Source organism: Chironomus tepperi, unplaced genomic scaffold, assembly GCF_022539635.2.
Source record: "Chironomus tepperi strain 1889 unplaced genomic scaffold, CSIRO-AGI_Ctep_v1 contig_244, whole genome shotgun sequence".
NCBI classification, from domain to species: Eukaryota; Metazoa; Arthropoda; class Insecta; order Diptera; family Chironomidae; genus Chironomus; species Chironomus tepperi.
In genome coordinates, this window is record NW_027226366.1 from 2,141,469 (window position 1) to 2,164,013 (window position 22,545).

General features: G+C 30.1%; 1 protein-coding gene across 11 annotated transcripts; it reads right to left on the minus strand.

Moving 5' to 3' along the window:
- Window positions 1-311: 311 nt before the first annotated feature.
- Window positions 312-22,168, minus strand: pnut (septin 7-like protein pnut). 11 transcript variants are annotated; one of them, XM_070641605.1, is made up of 13 exons: window positions 20,257-20,518; window positions 14,609-15,002; window positions 11,747-11,887; window positions 9,009-9,110; window positions 7,986-8,457; window positions 7,890-7,920; window positions 7,663-7,823; window positions 7,314-7,598; window positions 6,952-7,114; window positions 6,480-6,524; window positions 5,751-5,916; window positions 5,161-5,294; window positions 4,000-4,536 (listed from the first exon to the last, which is right to left on the minus strand). In XM_070641605.1, the coding sequence occupies exons 2-13, from the start codon at window positions 14,870-14,872 to the stop codon at window positions 4,362-4,364; spliced, it is 2,139 nt and encodes a 712-aa protein (XP_070497706.1). In that variant the 5' UTR covers window positions 14,873-15,002; window positions 20,257-20,518; the 3' UTR covers window positions 4,000-4,361. The 11 variants fall into 11 exon arrangements, with proteins under 11 accessions (XP_070497710.1, XP_070497709.1, XP_070497712.1 ...); XM_070641609.1 differs by lacking the exon at window positions 4,000-4,536 and adding an exon at window positions 312-1,917 and having other exon boundaries at window positions 14,609-20,516; XM_070641608.1 differs by lacking the exon at window positions 4,000-4,536 and adding an exon at window positions 312-2,952 and having other exon boundaries at window positions 14,609-20,513.
- Window positions 22,169-22,545: the final 377 nt, after the last annotated feature.

Genomic DNA, 22,545 nt, shown 5'->3' on the forward strand with positions numbered 1-22,545 from the left:
TAAATTTCAAATTTCTTTTAACGGTTATTTCAGAAATAGTTGATTTTCTTAATCAATTATTTCATAAATTTCAAATTTTGACGGTTATTTCAAAATAATGATAAATTTTTGAGATAAATCTGCAAAAAATCAATTACAGTTTAGGAATCAACAATGACTCAAAACTCACAGACTTATTTCAACAAGTATTTGATGTAAACAACTAGGGAGTTAATAAATTTATGATTAACAGGAAGCATAACTCACTGATGTAAGCCAGATTTTCACCTGAAATGATCTGAAAAAAGATGAAAAATTGAATAAACAAAAGATTTAAGTTTTTTTCTGCAATTCTTTTATTATTACACGATTCTCTTTTAAATACAACTTATTTATGAAAAAATTTATGTTTTTATTCACAAGTTTAAGATTTCTTCATGTTGCTTTAATTGCATAATTCTTTTTTTATATGTTTTTTTTATTTCATTTGTTCCATAAGATATAAAATAATTCAAAAATTTTAATTCTAATAATTTATGCAAGAACTTAATACGATAAATAGTTTAAATTTCATAATTTCGTCTCTCGATTATCAAAAAAGAGTCTAATAAGTCTAATACAAAAGAATATCTTCATTTTTTGTTTTCGCAAAAATAAAATTTTAAATGAAATATCTTAGTTAAAACTTCTTTAATTGCCTGATGAATTAATGATTTTTTCTTTATGATTAGCTATTTTGAGCTGCATTAAATCACTCGTTTTTAGGTTGCAATGAATTTTTTATATTTGATTTATCTACATAGGAAATTGAAAGAAATGCCATGTGTTGTATGTCTTTTTTAATTACTTTTTTAGTGTTTTTGGGGCTCTGAAAGTGAATTGATGTTCACGCACGTGCTCTGAAGAAAGTTCGTTAAAATTTAAATTTTATGTTTCGTTAAAAATTTGAAGCGTGGAAGTAGTTAACGGAAAAAATTCAAATTCAAATCTAAAAAATCCGTTAAAAATTTAAATCTTAAAAGTCTGTTAAAAATTCAAATTCAGAACATCCAGAGCCCTCTTAAATGTCATGTGCTGCATTATAAACTGCTCATTTAATAAGATATTGGAAAAATTTGATTTTCGATTCATTTTATAAAAAAATAATGGCACAGAACTAAGGAATTAAAGCAGATTAATTTCCCATTCAATTTAAGTATGAAAATGAGCATAATACTCTAAAATGAAGTGTGTAAATGATATAGTATAAAAAACTTAAATCATATATTTGGTTCTGTTTTAAATATTTTTCTCAATCTTCATGATTTTTTCACTTTAATTTAATTATATTAACAAGATTACAATATATTCGAAGTGTGAGTGTGTATAATATAAATTGGAATTTTAATCTTTATTTAGAGGAATAAAATCCTGAAGACTTCATCTCATCTTCAACTTCTTTATTTTCAATAAAATCTACGTAAAACTTTTCATTTACTCATATCCAAAAATTCCTCTTTAAATGCTTGATATACTGAACACGATTCCGAAATAACTGTAACTACTTAATGTCATTTTCTTTTTTTATTATGGATTAATTATGGTGCATCTACAGATAAGTATTATCTTCACTTTTTCGGTTGAGTTGATGTTTGGATTTGCTGGATCTTTACTGGATGATTGAAAACCGTCTTTATATGCTACAATGATGCTTCATAAGGCAGCTGCTGACTAGATTAGTCTGTAACTTGACATTATTTGAGCTAGGAACAGATACCTAACCAGCAGTTCTGTGTTTTAGGAACATCAATGTAATACTTAGGAACAATTTGTCTAAAACTATTGGATATTCTCATATTTAGTTTATAATGGAGATTCGAGGAGATTAATGACTGAATTCACATTTCTTAAGGATCATTCTTCTTCGTTCTTGACCAAAAATGTCCTGGATTACTAGATCTGTTAAACAAACACAAAAATTTTGACAATCAGTTCAACAATATTCGGGTATGACATATTAAAATTAAATAATTAACTAATTTCAATATCCAGAATATTTTTTTAGTGCCAAAAAAGAAAGAAATTATTCACAACCATGAGAAATATTGAAGGAAATTACAAGAATCAAGGACATTTTAAAAGAAAATAAGAATGAGAATTTGAGAGATGATTTTTTAGTGAATTCAGTGGAACTTGATGTGGTTTGAGGATAAATGGACATCCAGTGAGGAGTATTTAGTGTTCAAATAGCTTGATAGAGTGTTTTTGAGAGGATTTCTAGTTCAAAAGTTAGGAATTCTTCAGTTAACCTCCAAAAAAGGATTTTGCTCACTGGATGTTTACAAAATGGAGTATTTTCAATTATATTGATTGAGTATAATCATAAGCTGCTAAGGAGAGTCCTCATTTGACTCAGATTTCATACAGAAAAGTCAACTCAACTCCTTAAAATCTCACAATCCAGATCCAGATCCACAACATCAACATCACCTTTCAATAAGTCTAGACTTAATGAATTGTTTTCACATTTTATTATTGTTGGGGGTCGTCAAACATATAAATAATAATCGAATATCTTCTGAATATCCCCAGTTACATAAAAATAAATTTCTTTATTATATATGAAAATCTCATATTTAATAAAAACACCCTCGTCCGCTCTACATACATGCTGTATTAACCAACTCGTTATGGAAATTTTGGAGTGAGTCTTAAAAAATTAATGTTTTACAAGCAAAAATATAATTTTTTTTTGTTAAATTTTTCTCTCTTTTTCATGTGTTTATTGCATAATATTATTAAATTTAATTCATCTTTTACATGATTCACTATCATTAATTAAGTGGATTTTTTTCATTTTTTATATTATTTCAATTTATTCTGGAACCTATCAGTATAAGCAAATTGAATACATGTATATGTCTAAGATTATTTGGCGCATTTTAAAATAAGCCCTTTTTCTTCTCTTTCTTTTTCTCTTTACCGTCCATTGTTCTGTAAGTAAACACAATTGTTTGGTTTTATGTTCATTTAAATGTTATTTAATTAATGTACAATATTCCTCAAATAATAATATTAATAATATCAACAAAAAATTATAATTATAATTAACTATAAATGCATATATAAAGGATAATGAAATTAGCAAAAAATTTACTATGAAGTATGTGATGAGAAAATACATGTTTTATTAATATATTTACACATTAATGAACATGATTAACGATATTAATAATGAAGAGTGAAGGGGAATTTGTTACAATACTGGGATATTTTTAGCTTTTTTTTTATTTCTGAGATTTACATGAGCTTTTAATCTTATTAATCTGGGTAATGAATTATGATGGATCAATAAGAAACTTAAATTTGGTTTTTTGTTGAAATTTTTGTGTCAAATTTTGGTGGATTTGTTGTATTTTAGTCAAAAAACGTACGTAACGTAAAATACGTACGTAAAAGCTTTGAAGAACGTTCAACAATCTCACCACGAAAGCTTTAATAAACTTACCACAAAAGCTTTTAATTCTAAATAAATTCACCACAAAGTCACAATTAAAATTCAAAATTCTCACCTCAAATTCAACATTTCACCACAAATGCAATAAAAATCTAACATTTTCACCACAAATGAAGGATGAGATCAACTTTTTTACCCCATATGTAGCAGAAACTCAACATATTCAACACAAGTTCAATAAAATCTTGTAAAAACCCAAAATTTACTCTACAAAAAGTTAAAATTGTTAAAAAATTGTGATAAATTGACCAACTTCTGGTTCAATTTAATTGCCATTAAAATAATTTAAAAACCCAATTTTTCAAAAATCGACAAAAATTCCACATTTACACCAAATTTGAATCCAATAAAAGTCAACAATCGCCAAACAAATTTGAGTTTCTTTTGATCATCAATTAAGCAAATCAATGAATGAATAATAAAGTCATAAATCAATTCCAAGAGAAACATATTTATATTAATAATGAATAAAAAAAAATTAGTAATTGCCTATTTTAAATATATATTATTGGTATTTCTCGAGTTTTGTAAGTAAATGGCCAATAAAAATGCGTAAAAAACATAATTAAACATTAATTAGAAATTATAATAATAATAATATCAAATAAAATCCATTAAATGAATAACTAATACAGTTTCAATATGAAATAGCGTCAAAACAATAATAAAAGCATTAATTAAATTAAAAAAATCCATGACCATATTTCTATACAAAGTATTTTGTTGTGTGTGGATTCCTATCACTCTTAAAATTCAACTTTTCTCATTATTAAGCTTTTAAAGGGAAATATAGGAAATAAAACAGAAAAGCCTGTCTACTTGATTTACATAATTAAAATAAGACAAAAAACTAATGAAGCAATTAACTGATACAAAAACATAAAAATTATTCATGATTATTCGCCTGGTTATCGTTATGCATAATTGGTGCTGAAATTGTTGGTGGAGCTGTGAGAGTTCTAGAATCTGGTGCACCAAATGACGTATGACGACGTAACAATGATCCAAAAACACGACTTTTCTTTGACTCATCTGACGTTCTTGATGCCAATGAACCGGTCCTGGAATTGTTTTACGGGAATATTCACGTGTATTTCAATAATTTTCTCATTTTCGAGTTTATAAGGAAAAATTAGGAAAATAAAGTAGCTAAACTATTTTTTTTAGATTTTGCAAACCTTCTTAAATTTGTGGATTAAAAGCAATTTGTATTTTATATAAAAATTGGCTCAACTGAAAAAATTATGTTGGGAAAAAAGATTCAAAATTTTACTGTTTAGGATCAAAAATAAGAAGTAAAACCAATCACCAAACAAAACAAAATCAAGAACTAAATTTTAAAGAATAACGAGCACAGTTCCTTTAAAAGCTTGTATCGACTCAAAAATGCAAGAATTTTTGGCTAGACAAAAAAGTGTGACTTTATAGTAGAAACAAAACATTTCTGTTAGTTAGTTTATGTAGGATTAAAGACATTTGTGTTTTTTTGTGCATTTTAGCCTGCATATTCATTCTCTTATATCCCAGTTTTGTATGGATGTGTTAATAAAAGTTAGGTTATAATAAAGGGAAATTAAAGAATCATAAAGGAGGATTAAAAAGTATTTTTAAGGAATAGATGGTTAATGAAAAATATTTTAGCACTAAAGGAACAAGCAATAAATAATTAATAAACTTCAACTTACTCTTTGCTGTTTGCTTCCAAACTTTTTCGTCTCAATTCTTCCAACGTTACGCCATTCGAGTGCTCCCATTCACTCTTCTCCTGGTCGAATGCTTTTCGGCGCTCCTCTAATTCACGAATTTGAAGTTCAAGAGCCTAAAAGAAGTGAGATTATGAATGAAAATTTTGTCTGTTGAAATCAAGTCTCGGAGTAAGTTGCTGATCCGGTTTAAAATTACTTTGCATATTTAATTTATTAGAATATTTAATTCAATAAAACTGCTCTGACTAATGCATTCTTGAGGAAGAGATACATGAGTCAGCTATGCAAACTGATTTGGTAGCGAAAATATTGTAGGAAATTTTAACGATTTTTTAGAATTCAAAAATTTCAGATGTTTCGTTAAAATTTTTGAATTTCTAGAAACCGTTAAAATTTTGAATTCTTGATAGCCGTTAAATATTAAATATTTAATTAAAGCTTTTCAACTTCCATAAAGAATTCAAAATCAAATAACTGTTCAATTCCACTGAGAATCCGACCAACAATCAAAATCCTACAATCAGCAACTTTCAGAAACCACCTAAATAATTCAAAAACCAAATGCATACCTTCTTTCTTTCTTCGTGACGTCTTGTCAATTCGAGTTCTGAGTCTTTCAATTTTTGCTTCTTCTCCTTAACTTTCATTTCAAATACTTGTTCCATCTCGGCTTCCATCTTCTTCATTTTCGACTCATGCTCACGCTTTTCCTCTTCCATTTGTGCCAAAGGATTCCTATACAAAACAATAAAGCAAGGGAAAATTGTAAAGTTCCTTAGTATAATTAATTAAATTGGAAACATTAACAACATAATTAATTGAATAAACAACAAATAAAGATCGTGTATGTGTATGTTTTAGATGTGAAAGCGCTTATGCAAATCAACATGTAATAAAGTCATCAATCCTATGGATGACTGAAAGCGCACTTTTGTTGCGTGACTAACTTAATACAAGCAATTAATATAAAATTCGCATATGGCTTGAATGATTAAACAAAAATGCGCTTAAAATAAAACTAAAAATAGGTAATGATTGTCCATAAATATTCAACTAGTAAGTATGAGGAACTTTCATTTTTAATAGAGTGTTGTGAAGCGATTTAAGGCAGTGTGAGACTTTTTCATTCTAAATGAATCAGCGAAAAGCATAAAGAATGATGGAAAAATAATGAAAAAATAAGGAAATTTTTTTTTGTTTTTAGACTCAAAAAAGGAAAAACTTTAAAAAATATTAAATTTTTTTTTAATTTATTTTTTCATGAAATGTTTTTCTGGTTTTGATTCATTCACACTTACCAAACAGTCACAAATGAATTCATGACATTTCCAGGATTGCATAAACTGAATGAAAAGAGATTTTTTTGTTCTAGTTTTTCATGATTTTTTTAAACGATTTTTAATTTCGAATTTAAATAAAATAAATTAATTAAAAAATAAAAGAACAGTCAGTGGATGAATATGATAAACAAATTAAGGTTTATGGATGAGATATCAACGACTACTTGATGACTATAATGTACATCAGAGATTTATATACAAAATATAAACGTGAAAAATGTTTAAGACTGTCGTGGATCATTAATACAGTTACTTATGTACGATATATATATTCTTGTTGTTTGAACAAAAAGGAAATGAAGAGACGACAATTAAATGAAAACTATAAAGCGAGCATATTAATGATTTTTATTGTCGAACATAAAGTTTTTAATGTTACGTGGGGTTTGGGGGTTGGGGGTATTTAAACACTTAGATGATTGATACTTACTTGTTGGATAATTTAGTCTTTCCATCGTTGCCAAGTCCTGCCAATTTTCGGCATCGATAATTCTCGTAGTGAACGTTATTTGTAACATCTTTAAGATCCTGCAAGTGCGTTCGAACAACCATGTTGCGGAGAGCAATAAAATCACAATGTTCAAGATTTTCCACTGTAATTAAGACAATTGTTATTTGTTTTAGTATCAAGGATTCAAAGAAATAATTTGACAGTTTTTAAAAATTCAAATTACTAGACTTTCGTTAAAAATTTAAATTTTTGAAAACCGTTAAAATTTGAATTTGAAACATCCGTTAATTTGAACACTTCTTTATTGAGGTGGAATCGATTTCATTAATTAATTAACTTACCTTCCACAATACCATAAGGATACTTTCGTCCTCGAATTTTTCTTCCATCAATTTCAATAATTGTATTTGCTCCAACAACAGCAAATGGAACACGACTACGTAATACACGAAGAGCCTTAGCTTCCTCTTCATCGTCAAGTGGTTCTGGGAAGTCATAGATTTTGATCTTATTTTGTGCAATTTCATTCAATATTTGCTTCTTAAATTGCTGCAATTCTTCGGGTGTTAAAGTGTCTGCTTTGGCAATGACTGGAATGATATTTACTTTGTCATGTAGTCGTTGCACTGTGGAAAATGGAATGGAAATAAGAATCACAAGTTGCATGTCTTCATATTATTGTCATCTTACTAAATTCAATATCGAGCATTTTTAATCCATGCCCGGATGGCGCGATGAAATATAAACACGAATGTACGCGACTATCGGAAATAGCTTTACGGTGTACGCGTGATTCTGCTGTCAAATATTCTTCATATTTTGATTCCACAAAATCGATTATAGGCGACCAGCTGTATATGGACATAAATGGTATTAAAATCTTGATAAATAAAATATATAAAGTGACTAATAATTACCAATTACTGTTATCGACAGCATCTCCAAAGCCTGCAATTGAAAGTTAATTAATTAATAAAGATTTTTTTATACAAATATAGTCAGTAATGGCTTGCCTGGCGTGTCTACAACTGTTAATGTCAAGTTAACGCCATTCTCACGCAATAAAACTTTCGTCGTTTCAACAGCGACTGTCTTCTTTGCACGAAATGACGGTCCTGGATGCTGTTCCTGATTGTATATGTCAGACAAAAACATTGAGTTGATAAGGGTCGATTTTCCAAGGCCACTCTCTCCAACAACCATCAGTGTAAATTCAAAACCTTTCTTAACGGCCTTCCTATACACTTGATTTGGTAAGTTGGCAAATCCAACATATCCATCAAGTTCCTTTACTTTCGGTCGTACAATTGCTTGTTGCTTCTCCTTCTCCTGACGTTCCGTTGCCAATTTATTTGAATCTTGATGGTGATTCATATCATTTGCCTCTTTCTCTTTCATTATTAATTTATTTATGCTATTCTGCACTGTATTATTAGTCGTATGTGTTCCGTTTGTTGTAATGTGGAGTTTCTCGTTGTTGTTATTCTATTGAAAATTGGAGATAAATGGAGTGTTAGAAAGTCAAATAATTTGATTATTATCGTGTGTCTAATCAGTAAATCAAATTTTGGTTTTCTAACGGTTTTTTTGAATTTTGAATAATTTTGAAGAATAACGGTTTTTTGAATTTTGAATAATTTTGACGAAGAACTTTTTCTTTGAAATTTGAATAATTTTGACGAATAACGGTTTTTGAATTTTGAAATTTTTTGAACAGTAACGATTTTTTGAGTATTAAATAATTTTGACAAATAACGGTTTTTTAAAGCTTTAAATAATTTTGAAAAATAACGGTTTTTCATGCATTTAAGTAGTTTTAAGTCATTTTGAGTGAAATTTGAAGAATCAAATAACTGAGAATATTAACATCGATGACCTTGACACATTTATTATCTTGCGAGATTGCAATTTCACATAATTTAGAAATGTCAAAGCGTCCGCAAAGTGCAATAAAGTAATTTAATTTAAATTGACACGATAAATAACTAAATTTATTAATGAATCAATTTTGGTGGATAATTAAGTGAGATGTTTACCTGATTAGATGGCGTTATGAGTGGTGTAGGTGGCTGGGGTGGTGGGGCTGTTGGACTACTTTGCGTTTCACCCTTGAAAAACATTTCACGCTTAGATTGCAACTAATATAGTTTAATAATTTATGTGTGTGTATTCATCACAGAGTCAATTTATGTATGCAAACAATATAGGGGATGATCGTGTATTTTTATATATTTTTTGTAGTATTGAATGATGAAAATTTTGTTATTTAAATTTGTTATCATGTTGATGTTATAGAACGAAACATAAAAAAAAATATGAAAAGAATAAGAATAAATTTAACACACATAAAAAAATCATTGTTTTTTTAAATTTTACACAAAAAAGCATAAAAGCATAAAAATAAATTTTGAAAAAAATTAAATTTTGTGGTTAGTGCCCGAATACCAAAAAAAAAACTTTATAGACCAATTGATGTTATGCATATAAGAAGTAAAAACCGTGTATTTATACAAGATTGATAAGTTTTTTGAAGCTTGATTAAGTGTGCAACATTAAAGGAAGTTGAATAGAGATTGTCCATGTTTTTTGATCCAGAGGGTTGGTTCTTGAGTATTTAAAGCATTGATGGTCAACCTATTTGAGGCTTGCCATCAAAGTGTGCAGCAAAAAATAAAAGGTTGTCCATCATTGGGTTAAAGGTTGTAATTTAGTATTGTACACAGATTAATAAGCTGTTATAAGGTTTTGCGAAAAAAGCTATAAAAATTCTGATAATGTCATTGTTAATTTTTGAAAAAAGTTCTGTAACTCAATAAGCAGAGTTCGAAGTCGACTCGGATTTTTTCGAGTCCAAAACAACGATAAGAGCTGCTGTGCAATGAACATTGTATAGAAAAGGAAGAGAACGAGCAGGGATGAAGAGGACATGAGCTCATGTCCCACGCGGGCCATGTTGTGGAGAAGTGAACTTTTGAACTTAAGAACCATAGTTTGCAGAAAGGCATCCAATCCAAATCACAAACCTCAAATTCCCCACCAACTCTCCGGATTCAAAAAAATTATGACATACAAAAAAAGCTATTCAGAACAACTTCTTCTTAAAAGTTGCCCGCATATATGTGGCTCAAGACACACAAAAAATACTTAAAAAAAAAATTGAAAACAAAAAGCTATTAAAATATTTTTTTATTGCTTTAATGAATGATGAAATGAAAATAGCGAAAAAACAGAACTTTAATGATCATAACAAATGAGGTTTATAGGATTTTAATACAGAAATAAGTGATTTTTGTAAGTGAACCTAAACGAAAGTATTTCCATAAAAAAAATTTTAAAATCGATTTTGAATCGTTTGCATAATAAAAATGAAAAAAGATGACATTAATCTACACGTACGACGATGATTGATCGTCAAAAATTAAAAATTATAAAGTATGTCTGTATTTTTGGATAGTATTACAGCATGTATGTATAATGTTGGATTGTAAGTGGAACTAGAAAGAAGCAATTGGTCAATATATTTTAATTTTTTCTTCTTTTTCACTTCATTAATCCTTGAATTAAAAGCTTAAAGTGCTTTATGGGGAAAATTTATTTACAATTTTCGTTGGATATTCTCTTTTTAGCTTTTTTATTAATTTTAGGAACACTTTTTTGCTGTATTGTGTATATTTGTACATTAAGGCATGCTACGGCTATCTGCAGTAATTTACTTTTGGTTATGTTCACAAATGACGTCTGTCCATCTCAATGAATTCACAACTTTAAGCCCAAAACATTGAGAATTATCGATTAATAACATTGGACGTACCGCGTGGAACCCTCTTTGGATAAAATTCATAATTTTTCTTTGGTCTTTCCATACAAAAATCCTAAAATTTCTTCCTGAACTTCCTGAATTGACTACGCTTCTTAGGATTACTCGAGTAGCGCAAATCGATGGATCGATCCAAAATCCGACACCAGACCGGCGTGACTCTAGCATGGTGCTAGATTTAAATCTAGTCCGGTATCAAAATAAAATCAAGCTTCTAACATGACGTCATGTTTTCATTAATTCAAACCAAATTTGTCATCAAGCAAGAGTTTCGCCGGCTTGCTGCCAGATGTTTGAACGATTAACCGACTTGTGCTATTCGAATTAGTATCCTAAACCATAGACATGTCTATCAACATGACCTTGACATTGAACATCATTTGTGAACGACAAATTTCTTCGAGATGTCCATAGCATGCTACATATACAAAAACAACAAATTTATGAATGTTTCAGATACAAAAATTTATTTATCTTCAAAGCTTCTTAAAAACGAAATCAACCGAATTAAGTTTTTTTTTGTTTGTTACTAATTCAAAAAATATTTTTGGTCATTGATCTCTTTTTTATGTGTGTGAAAAGCTGCCAGATGCCCTGAATCGTCTCAACTGCTTTTTTTTATTGAATTTCCAAAATAGAAAGAAATAAATTTTGAATTTTGATTTTTTTTTTGTTAGCGCCAATTTAGTTCATTGCCAAATGAATCATATTTCAATAATAAAATTAATAAATTCGGAATTCTGACAACCGTTGGATATGAAGGAACACATGACTGGATTAATCTACATTACACTATGTCGTGCACAACTACAATTAATCTTCGAATTACACAAAAAATCTAGATTTCCTTTTTGTTAGTCACAATTCTTTGGGTGATATTCATTGCTACAGGCTACGATTAAATCTCATACACAAAACAATATTATGCAATCAACAATATAAGAATTAATTTCTTACCCCAGTTGTTATAGTTCCACCATTTTCAGTGGTTCCATTTTTATTATCCAATTGTCCCAAACCGTTATTCTGCTCCAATAACCTTTGACGATTTGCTAATCGATCTAGACTTGCTAACCGATATGAACCACCAATTCCATCCTAATAAACACATGTTTTTTTCGATTTTATAATACATGCAAAAATTTACGAACATGCATTCAAATAATAATAAATTAAAAAAATGCTAATTGGAATAAGAACTTCTAAGTCTCGACAATGGAATCTAGGGTAATAATGCTTAACATGGAGAATTTTCCGCCAAATTATTCTTTTTTGCACAAGGTATAAGGTATACACGTATCGATTTACACTGAACTATCACAAAACAACAACGAAAAAAATAAGCTTAAGTTTCATTTCATGACCGTAAATAGGAAGCAGAGATTTGCTTTATAGTCGTAGCATGTAAAATTTTCTTGACTTTTTTGCGTCACAAGACGTTCTTTTGTACAATTTACAACGTCTCATGCTATCTAATTTCCATAAAATAGACCGACACGCACGACAATTTATATTCTTTCCATATGAACTTTAATATAAAATTCCTAGACCTTGCTTCGTTCCTTATTCATTCATAACATTTAATTCCGATCTATAAATAAATTAGAATATTCATGCAGTCTTTTTCCGTGGAAGATGCAATTGAAAACGAAAGTCTATTTATGGATCATGACGAAAATCTTCCAAGAATGTTTATATTGTTCCCAAATGTCATCGAGTGGAGTGACTTGAATTAGAATTATTGAAATTTTAATTTTAAACGGATTTTTCAAATTTGAAATATTAACGCCAATTTAGAATTTGAATGCTAGAACCATACAAATGTTTTAAATTTGAATTTCAAATTTCGGTTAATTTTTATAGGAAGTAATAGGCTCAAATTTTATAGCAAGTAACCGTCTCAAATTTTATAGCAATTAACAGTCTCAAATTTACATTTCGATGATCTAAGACAATCGATCAGTTCTCATAAATGTAGAAAAGCTCTAAAATTACAAGCATCAGTGAAATGGAATGGAATTTCAACAAAATGTTTGTAAACATGATACTTGTGTGCCTTAAAACCATTTTATGTTTTATTTGTTATTCAAATATCATCGATAGATTTGAGTTGTTAACATAAATGAAAAGATTTTTTGTAAAAATATGTTTGGATTACGGTATAAATTGTTAGCATTTCTATTTATAATTCTCAAGAAGTCAACCGCTTAAATGCAAGGTTAATCGAACACGAATCTGTGACATTTATTTTGATAATCCACAATTTTATTTTTTTTCGGTTGGTTTTCATCAATCTCAATGCTTATGTTTACTTTTACGACTGCTCCATTCTTTTCTATTTCTCTAGCATTTCCGTTTTCTTATCTCTTCTATTGAGAGATATACATGAATGGAAGAGAATGACTGTATATCTTCCCAAAAAATGAAAATTGAGGCATTTGTTATGGAATAATGCTCTTTTTGCCGCTTTATGATCATACACAAATAGATCTAAGTTTCATGAAAATACTTATTAGTACAGATGGGAATTATTTTGAAGGGGGTACTTTGGAAATATCTATTGCTGGGAATGGTGACTTACTGGTCTTGAATTGAGATAGTTTTAAGGCTTTTGTGACTATGCCGGTTCATAGCAGAATATTTGTTGAGGGAAAATGATTCTTAAATATTTTCAAGTGCGACACATCATACCACATGTTTTGTGTGTCGTCACAGTTTTATGCGACACACTTATGTGTCTTCATTGTTTTGGCGTCAAACTAACGTATCGCCACAATTTTGACGACATACTAATGCAACGCCTCTGTTTTAAAGACACACTAATGTGTCGTCACATGCGTGATTTTGACGATGTGTCGCGGTTCAATGATTGAGAATTGCAGAAATAACTGTACTTATGTTTTTATCAGTAATTTTATCATTTTCAAAAATAATCCAAATTCTCAAGTGCAAATCATTAAGTAGATAGCAAATATCCCAAACTGGAAAAGTGAATGTTTGAAAATGTTCAAAATATTGAGATTATGTCGCCAAAAATCTTCCTAAACACAATTATCTCAACCTCCCTGACATTAATAAAATTGATCAATTTGTTTACTCAATTTCCAATACATTTTGATCATGATCAAAGAATCATCTCCCCCTGAATTAAAAAGAAAGATGTTTTTCTTAACAACTCGTTTCAGAAATTCATCAGACCGTAACTGAACGAGTAAATAACGAATATTAAATACAAATCTAAATAGAATGAAGCTATTATTAATTTATTTTTGTAAAAAAAAAAATGCTTTCATGTATTCTAATTAAATCATAATTTATGATTGTTTTACGATGAAACGAGTGGAGGAAGGGGAAGAAAAAAATAATAAAAGTATAAAGACATTTATGGAAAGTAAGTAACAACATAAACAGTATGAATATGATTGAATTTTGACATTGTAAAGCAAATAGAATCAATGAAAACGATAAATTTATAGCTTAATTTGTTCGTAAGATGATGACTAAGTTTGGTTTTTTAATTGTTTAAGGCAGTGTTGTCCAAACTTTGTGGCACGACACTCAGACAAGTGTGCATATCACACGCGACAACACACAGACTAGTGTGTACATCGCATGCCGCAACACAAAAGAGTGAAGACCGCGTGTCGTGTGTGGTTTCGGTTGTGCATTACCAACAACGTGTGCCGTGACACAACAACAGTTTGAACAGCACTGGTAAAAGTGTTTAAAACAAAAATACATAGAGACTTGTGTACAAGGATTGTCTGTGCTATATATATAAAGATATTACAAATATTCATGTCTTTAAAAAAATCAAACCTTTTCACGTTCAAGTCGATCAATTTTACTTCCGCCAAATTCATTCCGATCGCGATCAATTTTTCCAAACGACGACGAATATTTTGGAACTGTTGGCGGTGGAATTGGCCTAGCTGCAATTGCAGGCTTATCATGTGTTTTATTAATACTGTGTATGGTTGCAGTATGACCCGTTTGAAATGATGACATGTAAGATCCAGGAGTTGAAAGGATTGGCTTTGTTGGAGGAACTGGCGGCGGACCAGTTGGGGTTGTTGAACTCATTTTTCTTACACTTTATTTAATTTTATGTTTTCTTAATAAACTTTTACTTTTTTTTTTATTAATTTTATTTTATATCCTATGAATTTAATCCGTAACTAAATTCTTTGTTCAATCACATTTAATCGTTGTTCTACAAAAATTCACACAGAGAATATTGTTAATAAAAGTTTCATGTCTAACGATAGAGCAAGTAATAGAAAAGAAAAATATCTTATTCTTCTTTAATTAACTTATTTGCACAACCGGAAACACTCAATTAAGTTGAATTTGCAGCGAAGAAATGAGAGGAATTGACGAATGATATTCGAAAAGTTATTAAGGCGCAAACTTTTGACTTTATGAATTATTATTCATACCCAAATACACATACAGTTCCCACCCACTTGAATTGTTTGCTCTTGACTTTAGTATTTGCCATAAATTACATTAAAACATGAAATGCTTTTAGTGCGAATTATACAGCTTTTTGTATATTTTTGGGAGTTTTCGTTTAGGGGTCGATAGCTGATGACGTTCAATGAGAATGGGATATTTTGGGATTGCTACCCTTTTCAATCATGGGAGTTAGTTCCAAATGTGGTCTTTTAATTCAGACCCAACTACTGACCTAGCCTAACTGACCAGTAAGTACCAAATGCAATAATTCATTTGGAAAGTCATTTTTAATTGACGGCAACAAAACCTTACAAATTCCCACAAAACCTGCAGATCCTAAACTTTCATAGACGTCATTTCCAACCAACCCCGCCAGATCATACCCAATATACACGCAAATGAAGAGACTTTTTAAGTGTTTTCTATAATAAGTAAAAAAGTAAATACATAAATTATCGTACATGATTGCTTTTGAGGCTCTCGTGTCTAGTTAGCATATTTTGAACATCAATCATGTACTTTAATTTCTATTTTCGGTCAAATGTTGACGAGAAGAAGCTATGCAGATGCTATGACCTAATTGGGATGGATATTGATGATAGAAATTTTACAATCTTTTTTGTGTGCGAATATTTTAGTCGAGAAACTGGAAATTATGGAAATTTAAGTTTAATTTATTCTAATCTGGGATATAAAAAAATTGAAAATAGTCGATAAAGTTTTAATTTTGGTATAATTTGATTTCTTAATCAGAAGTTTGGCTTTAAATCGACACTTAGTTAAATGTTTTCATTACGGCACTTAAATGGACAGGATATAAAGAATTGCAGGCTCTGCTGAACTACGCTGAAGAGTAGTTTTCAAGTCGCTTTCATTCCCATGCTCTCATGACATATAATTTGAATGTCACTGACCTAACCTCTCATCATATCCAATTTTAGTTCAATTACATCACATTGCTGTTTATTGATGGAGAGTTTCTTGCACTTGGTAATTGGAAGCCAGCGATAAATCCACTTTCAGATGATATTTAAGAGAGGTCATAGATCATTATCGATTGATCCGATCAGCACTTTAATGTAAATAAATGAGTAAATCTCCAAATCTATATTCATAATTTTTGTGAAGTTGAGGAAGTCGACGTCCGACTCCGAAGCTGACCTAATGTCAAGTGTATGAATCTCGTGGAATCCCCTGATACCGTTAGACACAGCGTTGGCGTCTAAGCTAATGACGTAAGTTAAAGGATAGAGTAAAATACTATCCCAATCACCTAGTCTGAAGGGTGACAGCCCAACAGTTAGATTAGGTATGATAACCTTTACAGCTAACCATTTCCGAAACCAAAATGCCTTCTTTGTGGCATATCCATCAATCCCAACTCAAATGCGTTCTATAAATAAATCAAACAGTTAGCAACCAAAAACACCACTCTAATTTCATGTCTTCTTCCCCTCTTGTGCACTCGCAAAAAAAACCCACGACGTACACAATAGAAATCAATTTATTGAGTAATTATACCACGAAAGTGAGAGAAAATTTATGAAGCTAATAATTTTTTTTGCGAATTTCATAAAACAAAATATTTTGTACATGCTCAATCTTTATGGAGGAAATCAATAAGCTAATGGGAAAGTTTTTTTTATGACGCCTCGATTAAAAGAGTTCGAAAACTAAGAGGCTTTGGCAGTAACAAAAATCGTGGTCGAAATTCAATTTTATACTCAATTCAATTCTATTACAATAATGGAAAAAATTTAACGTTAATTTTCAGCTTCTTTTTCACATCTTAATCTAATTAAATTTCATTCTTGTGTAGCTGAATCATGCATGAAAAGACGAAATGAATGGAGATTGAAACAATTAAGCAAAATCAGGTCTTCTCTATCGAATACACAAAATACACGATTTCTCATCCCACTTGTAAGTCAATGCCAAAAAAATGCTGTACAGCACATATGCCATAAGTCCATAAAAAGAAAGAAAAAGTTCTTGGCAACATCAGAGCATTTCACTTAATCTTATTTCCTGAACATTTATATTTTATGTGAGAATAAAGAAATTGAATTTATGACTGGATACAATAAAGCCACGTTATATTCTGTCATCGCTGTGAGTTCTCATTCGCGGGAAAATGAAATAGTGCATGCATAATTCTATAGAGAATTACTTTTAATTAGAGTTTAAATAAATTGAAACAAAAAAAGTTTGCTCTTTGCTTGTCTTAAAGTGGCGCCCTATGTCATTAGAGCAATTAAGTGTACGCATTATGGATGCTTCGCTTCTGTCAGATGACTTCAAGTTGTTGTTTGAGTGCAATTGAGAGGTAAATGCTCTTTTAAAGGCTTGAGTGATATTTGGTTTGGAAAGGAGACTTGGAAAGGTCAGTTTTTGGATATTTAATGGTTGTGTCTCATTTTTAAGGAACTTATCCACTTGTGGTGTCTAATTTCGGGCATACAGACTCTAGAATACACTCCTGTCAGCCGCAAAGCCAACAAAAATGAGCTTAGAGCTCCCCCCGATTCCCCAAACCTAATCAACTTCTCAGCACCTCAAGACAGCCCATAACTCACATCTACATGAAAAGTCAAGCACTTCCTTACCGCTGGGAGCAATTTATTCACAAAATTGACTGAGTAATAAAGGAAAGGAATCAACAAGAAGAAGCCAAAATAACATTTATGGACATAGTAGCTTACATTCGTTCTGACCACGAAATCACATGGTTTCAACATCAATTTGTAACATTTATGAGGCTAATTTTATAAATGTGTTGGAAGTGCAATATGAACTCATAACTTTTTCCGTATCTAATGATGAAATTAATAAAAGAAAATTTCTAATTCCATTGAAGATTAGTTGAGTAATCATAAAGTTCACCAAATGTTAAGCTACTGGAAATGTTTCGAAACATTTAAAAATTCATTCGACATTTGACTTGAAACACCCTAACAAGATGTAGCTGTTGAAATGATAAGTATCAAAAAAGGCACTCTCAACTTTATATGCGATAGACAATTGTAATGAAATAGAAAGGCAGACGAGTGTGATGAGAGAGATTGTTTGGGGTCATTCACATATGATGGGTATGATTTTGGGATGGAAAGGCTGAGTCGATTGAAATACTTTAGAATTAGACATCAACTTGCCATTAATGTGTTTTCGTGCATTAGTGAAGGATGCAATAAATTTGGGATGAAGTTGCGGTCGTGCAATACTTGTTTTACTTCTGGGAAGTCAAGTCGAAATTGGAATGTTTTCTCATGACTTGATATAACAGCTATACCTTATTTCTTACTTCGCTGGCCGTACAGATCAACTGTGATCCATGAATTGTTTCGATTAACGTCTAAAACTGACTTTTTCGCTGGCTGACCTTTGCAAATTGCCAATATCAAGTGCTACACTGTCTGTTTCAACAGCCACCTTCCAAGAATTCTATCAGAATATTCTAACAGCTATGATATTGGTAAATTGCAAAAGGTAGTCAGTCATAATGTCAGATTAGACATCAACTAAGGTAGTCCATTGATCAAAGTGTACCTGTACAACCAGCATAGTATTGTAAGTTTAAGCAGACAGTTTGGTCTAACAAATCTAATATTTTACTATCAAACATCATTTATGTCCGCCCCCATTACATCATCATGTAATCAGATACTATTTTTTTGTGAACCCAATTCAATGTCACTTAAGTCAACAACAGTTAGAATATTACAGTTTGAACTTTAACTAGAAAAATTGTATTAAGTTCTTCGCACGAAATGGCACATATATATTTCATTGGAACTGCTCATTTAAATGTCCGCATGATTCACAAAACTTCACTGATATAATATCATGTCTACACGATTTTTTATTAATTAATTCCAGCGATGCATTGATGTTAATTTCTATATTTTTTGTTGGTAATCCATCTTCTTGTGTTGCTGTTTTACTTGTTACGTATTCACTTAACATCACATAAAAGAAGATGAAAACAAAAATAACAAAAAAAAACTTTCGATTTCAATAAAAAAATTTATGTTCCATATTATTTATGTTTCGCGCACTCTCATGTGTGTATATTTCAGCATAATCCACACACATTAATGTATTTTATTACATTGCAATTATGCTTTATGCCATAAATAAAAGGAAAAACTGTATGTTGACCTTGATCATGGGCTCATTCAATGGCTGAATATTCACAAATAAAGCAAGGGGTTGCAAAAGGCATTTAAAGAATTCCATCCATGATTCTAACATTGACACAAGATTTGAATTGAAAATGAGAATGAGAGAAGTCATGTTGGGCGTTTCATTCATAGAAAGGAGAGAAAACACATCCTGTAAGTCCTCATGAAAAATGACTATTTACGTATGTGTGTAGCGTAGCTTGATATAACTTAATATTTTTTCATTTCCATGATTTTGTTTGCTGTGCCACAATAATTAAGATTGATAACAAACATTTAAGTGTATGGCATTTGATAATTCACATTAAAGCTTACTATCAGTGCCTGCAATACACAAGCAGACATTTATGACTCATTTTTATGCATTTTAACAATTTTGTTGTTCATTTAACGTTAACAAGCACAGAATATACACAAAAGATGTGATTTCTATAGAGCACACAATTTTTTCATATTCCATTACTCCTTGTATAGTTCCGATCAATACTTCATATTGCTTTTTTTTTCACTCTCACCAAAGAAGCGTTTTTTTCTTCTTTTCTCTTTAATGGCACTTTTGGATATGTAATTACCAATATAATATTTTGTAGAGCACACTCTAATTCACAAATGTAAGCAAAAAATCCATAATTTCCTTCCAAAATTTCTTTATGCTTCGATTTTATTTTATTTCTTTTGCTTTTTTTTCTTTTCCTTTCTTTCATCGCCCTGTTTTTTTCTTCTCTTCATTTGTATATCAAACTTAACTTCCCCGGTTGTGCATATGTTTAATATTTTTCATTATTCTATTATGATAACTCTGTTAGACATGATGAAACTTTTATTTACACAATTTAATCCATTTAATAATTAATTTTGTTGTAATTTTGACAGCAACTTAACACATTAAATTTCAATTAAATCTTATTTCTGCTTTATAAACTCCGTGTATTATCAATTCAGCTTCACATACTCGAATGATAGAAAAAAATTAATACTCAATTTTTGTTTGACTCTGCGTGCTGTATAGTCTCACTAATACAACTATAAGATCCGCTCTCTTGGAACATTTGAACGGTTTTCATTTAAACATTTTTTGACAGTTATTTTACATCCAAAAAAATTCATTTTGGAAAGCCATATGCTTCAAAAATTAGCATTATAACAAATTAACGGTAGTGAAAGAATTTATGGTTGAAAATATTTCAATATGTCACTAAATACATATAATTGTAAATATGTAGGTCTCTTCCAATTCTTATTTAGCCTTTATTTTGTATTTATATTCTCCACTCTGATTGACATTTTTTGATGAAAGTCACGTAATGTATCGTCGACGGTTATTATTTTGTCATGCAAATTTCTTCTTCACCTTTTTATATTTTCCAACTTTAAGAGTACGAAATGGAAAAATAAGAAATAAAAAAAATATTTCTCGTAATTGATGCGGTCAAATGGTAAAAATTTGCTTATGAGAAAAAAAAAGTATAAGCAACATAATAAAAGCTTCCGATATCATGTAACCCGACAATGGATTGTTTTGCTTGTTGAGTAAGTGATTCAAATTGCTACATTGAGAGTGAATTTCCTTCTTCTTGGCGGCAAGAAAGAAAAAAATGCACAAAAAATTTTTTTTTATTTGATTCTCCATGACTTAGGTACGGTGGGTTATAATAGATTATTGAATGACTTTCTCCTACAATTAAGAAGAATTTGTTTATGCTGTCTACAGATTAAGCATTACAATGTTATGAGTTACTACTATTAAATATCAGATTTTCTCACATTTTTTAATTGATTCTGTTATGCGAGATCCACGTTATAAATATTATCGTTAGTTGTTTAATAACATTTCATGAATGTTATGATTACAATATTATAAAAAAAGAAATTAACTACAGAGACTTAACCTTCATAATAAAAAAACTCGATAGAATCGTAAAATTAGAATTATTTGGTACTGTCAATCATCAATTGATTATGTAATTAACACATTACTTCAGATAAAGGAATTGTTAATGTATGAGTAAGCTTATTGTCTGCTAGGAAGAGCTAGAAGTCGACTTGACTCCAATGAAATTCTTCGAATACAAGCCACGAATGACACCAATGAAGAAGACTCCACCACAGAGCTTTTAAGACATCACCAATGCTCATTTTTTAACACCAAATGGAAACAACTTCAATTTAGCATCACCACTTTTCAAATCTGACTTCCTTCATGGCAAGAGAAGACATGAGCGTCCTAAGAACTCTTGGAATGAAGATTTTGATATGGATTAGCATTGCACTTGGCATTGGAAATTGGTAAATGGAAGCCAGTGACAGAACCAGCTTTAGGCCACACTTATGGAATGCCATGGATCACAATTGATCTGTAAGCTTTCATTTGATGCTTTCAACGCTTCTGCGGACCCTTTAAATCTCCATGACAGCCTTCTTCATTTGTGTCGCTCAGGAAGTTAAAATGACTGGAACATAATCACTTGACAACTGACAGTACTCTATAAATAATTACGAGGATAGGGGCAATAATCTACTGTTTACAGAGACACGACGAAATTCGTCTCCAAAAATTAAACTAATAAATGCGAAAAATAATAATAATAATTAAAAAGAATAAAATGAAATGTATACTCACAGCTGTTTATGACATCAAGTGTGTAGACAAATGTTACATAAATGTCCATAAATCAAGAATGCAGTGATGTTAATGATCAAGTATGTATAATAATGTTTTCGAACGAAAATAAAGTCAAAACCGGAAAAATGAGATAAAAAAAGAAGAATAAGATTTACGTTGTGATGAAAATAAATTAAAAATATCAATAAATAATAAATTAATATCAAATAAAAAGGAATTAAAAAGGTATACAATATCATTTGTCCCTTTAATAAAAAGGCAATTGAATCTAATTTGTTGAATTAAGAGAATTTCTTTCCGCAAAAAAACAAGATCGTAACAATTTTTCTCCATAAAAAACGACATCGTGTGTCATGTATAAATAAAGAACTGGTGTAAAATTGATGCTGAGACATAACGTTTTACACAAAAATATGGGGAGCATAAGTAGATTGACTTGAACGAGTAATTTCCATGTTCAGTCAAAGTCAATGACAATATAGAAGACGATTGGT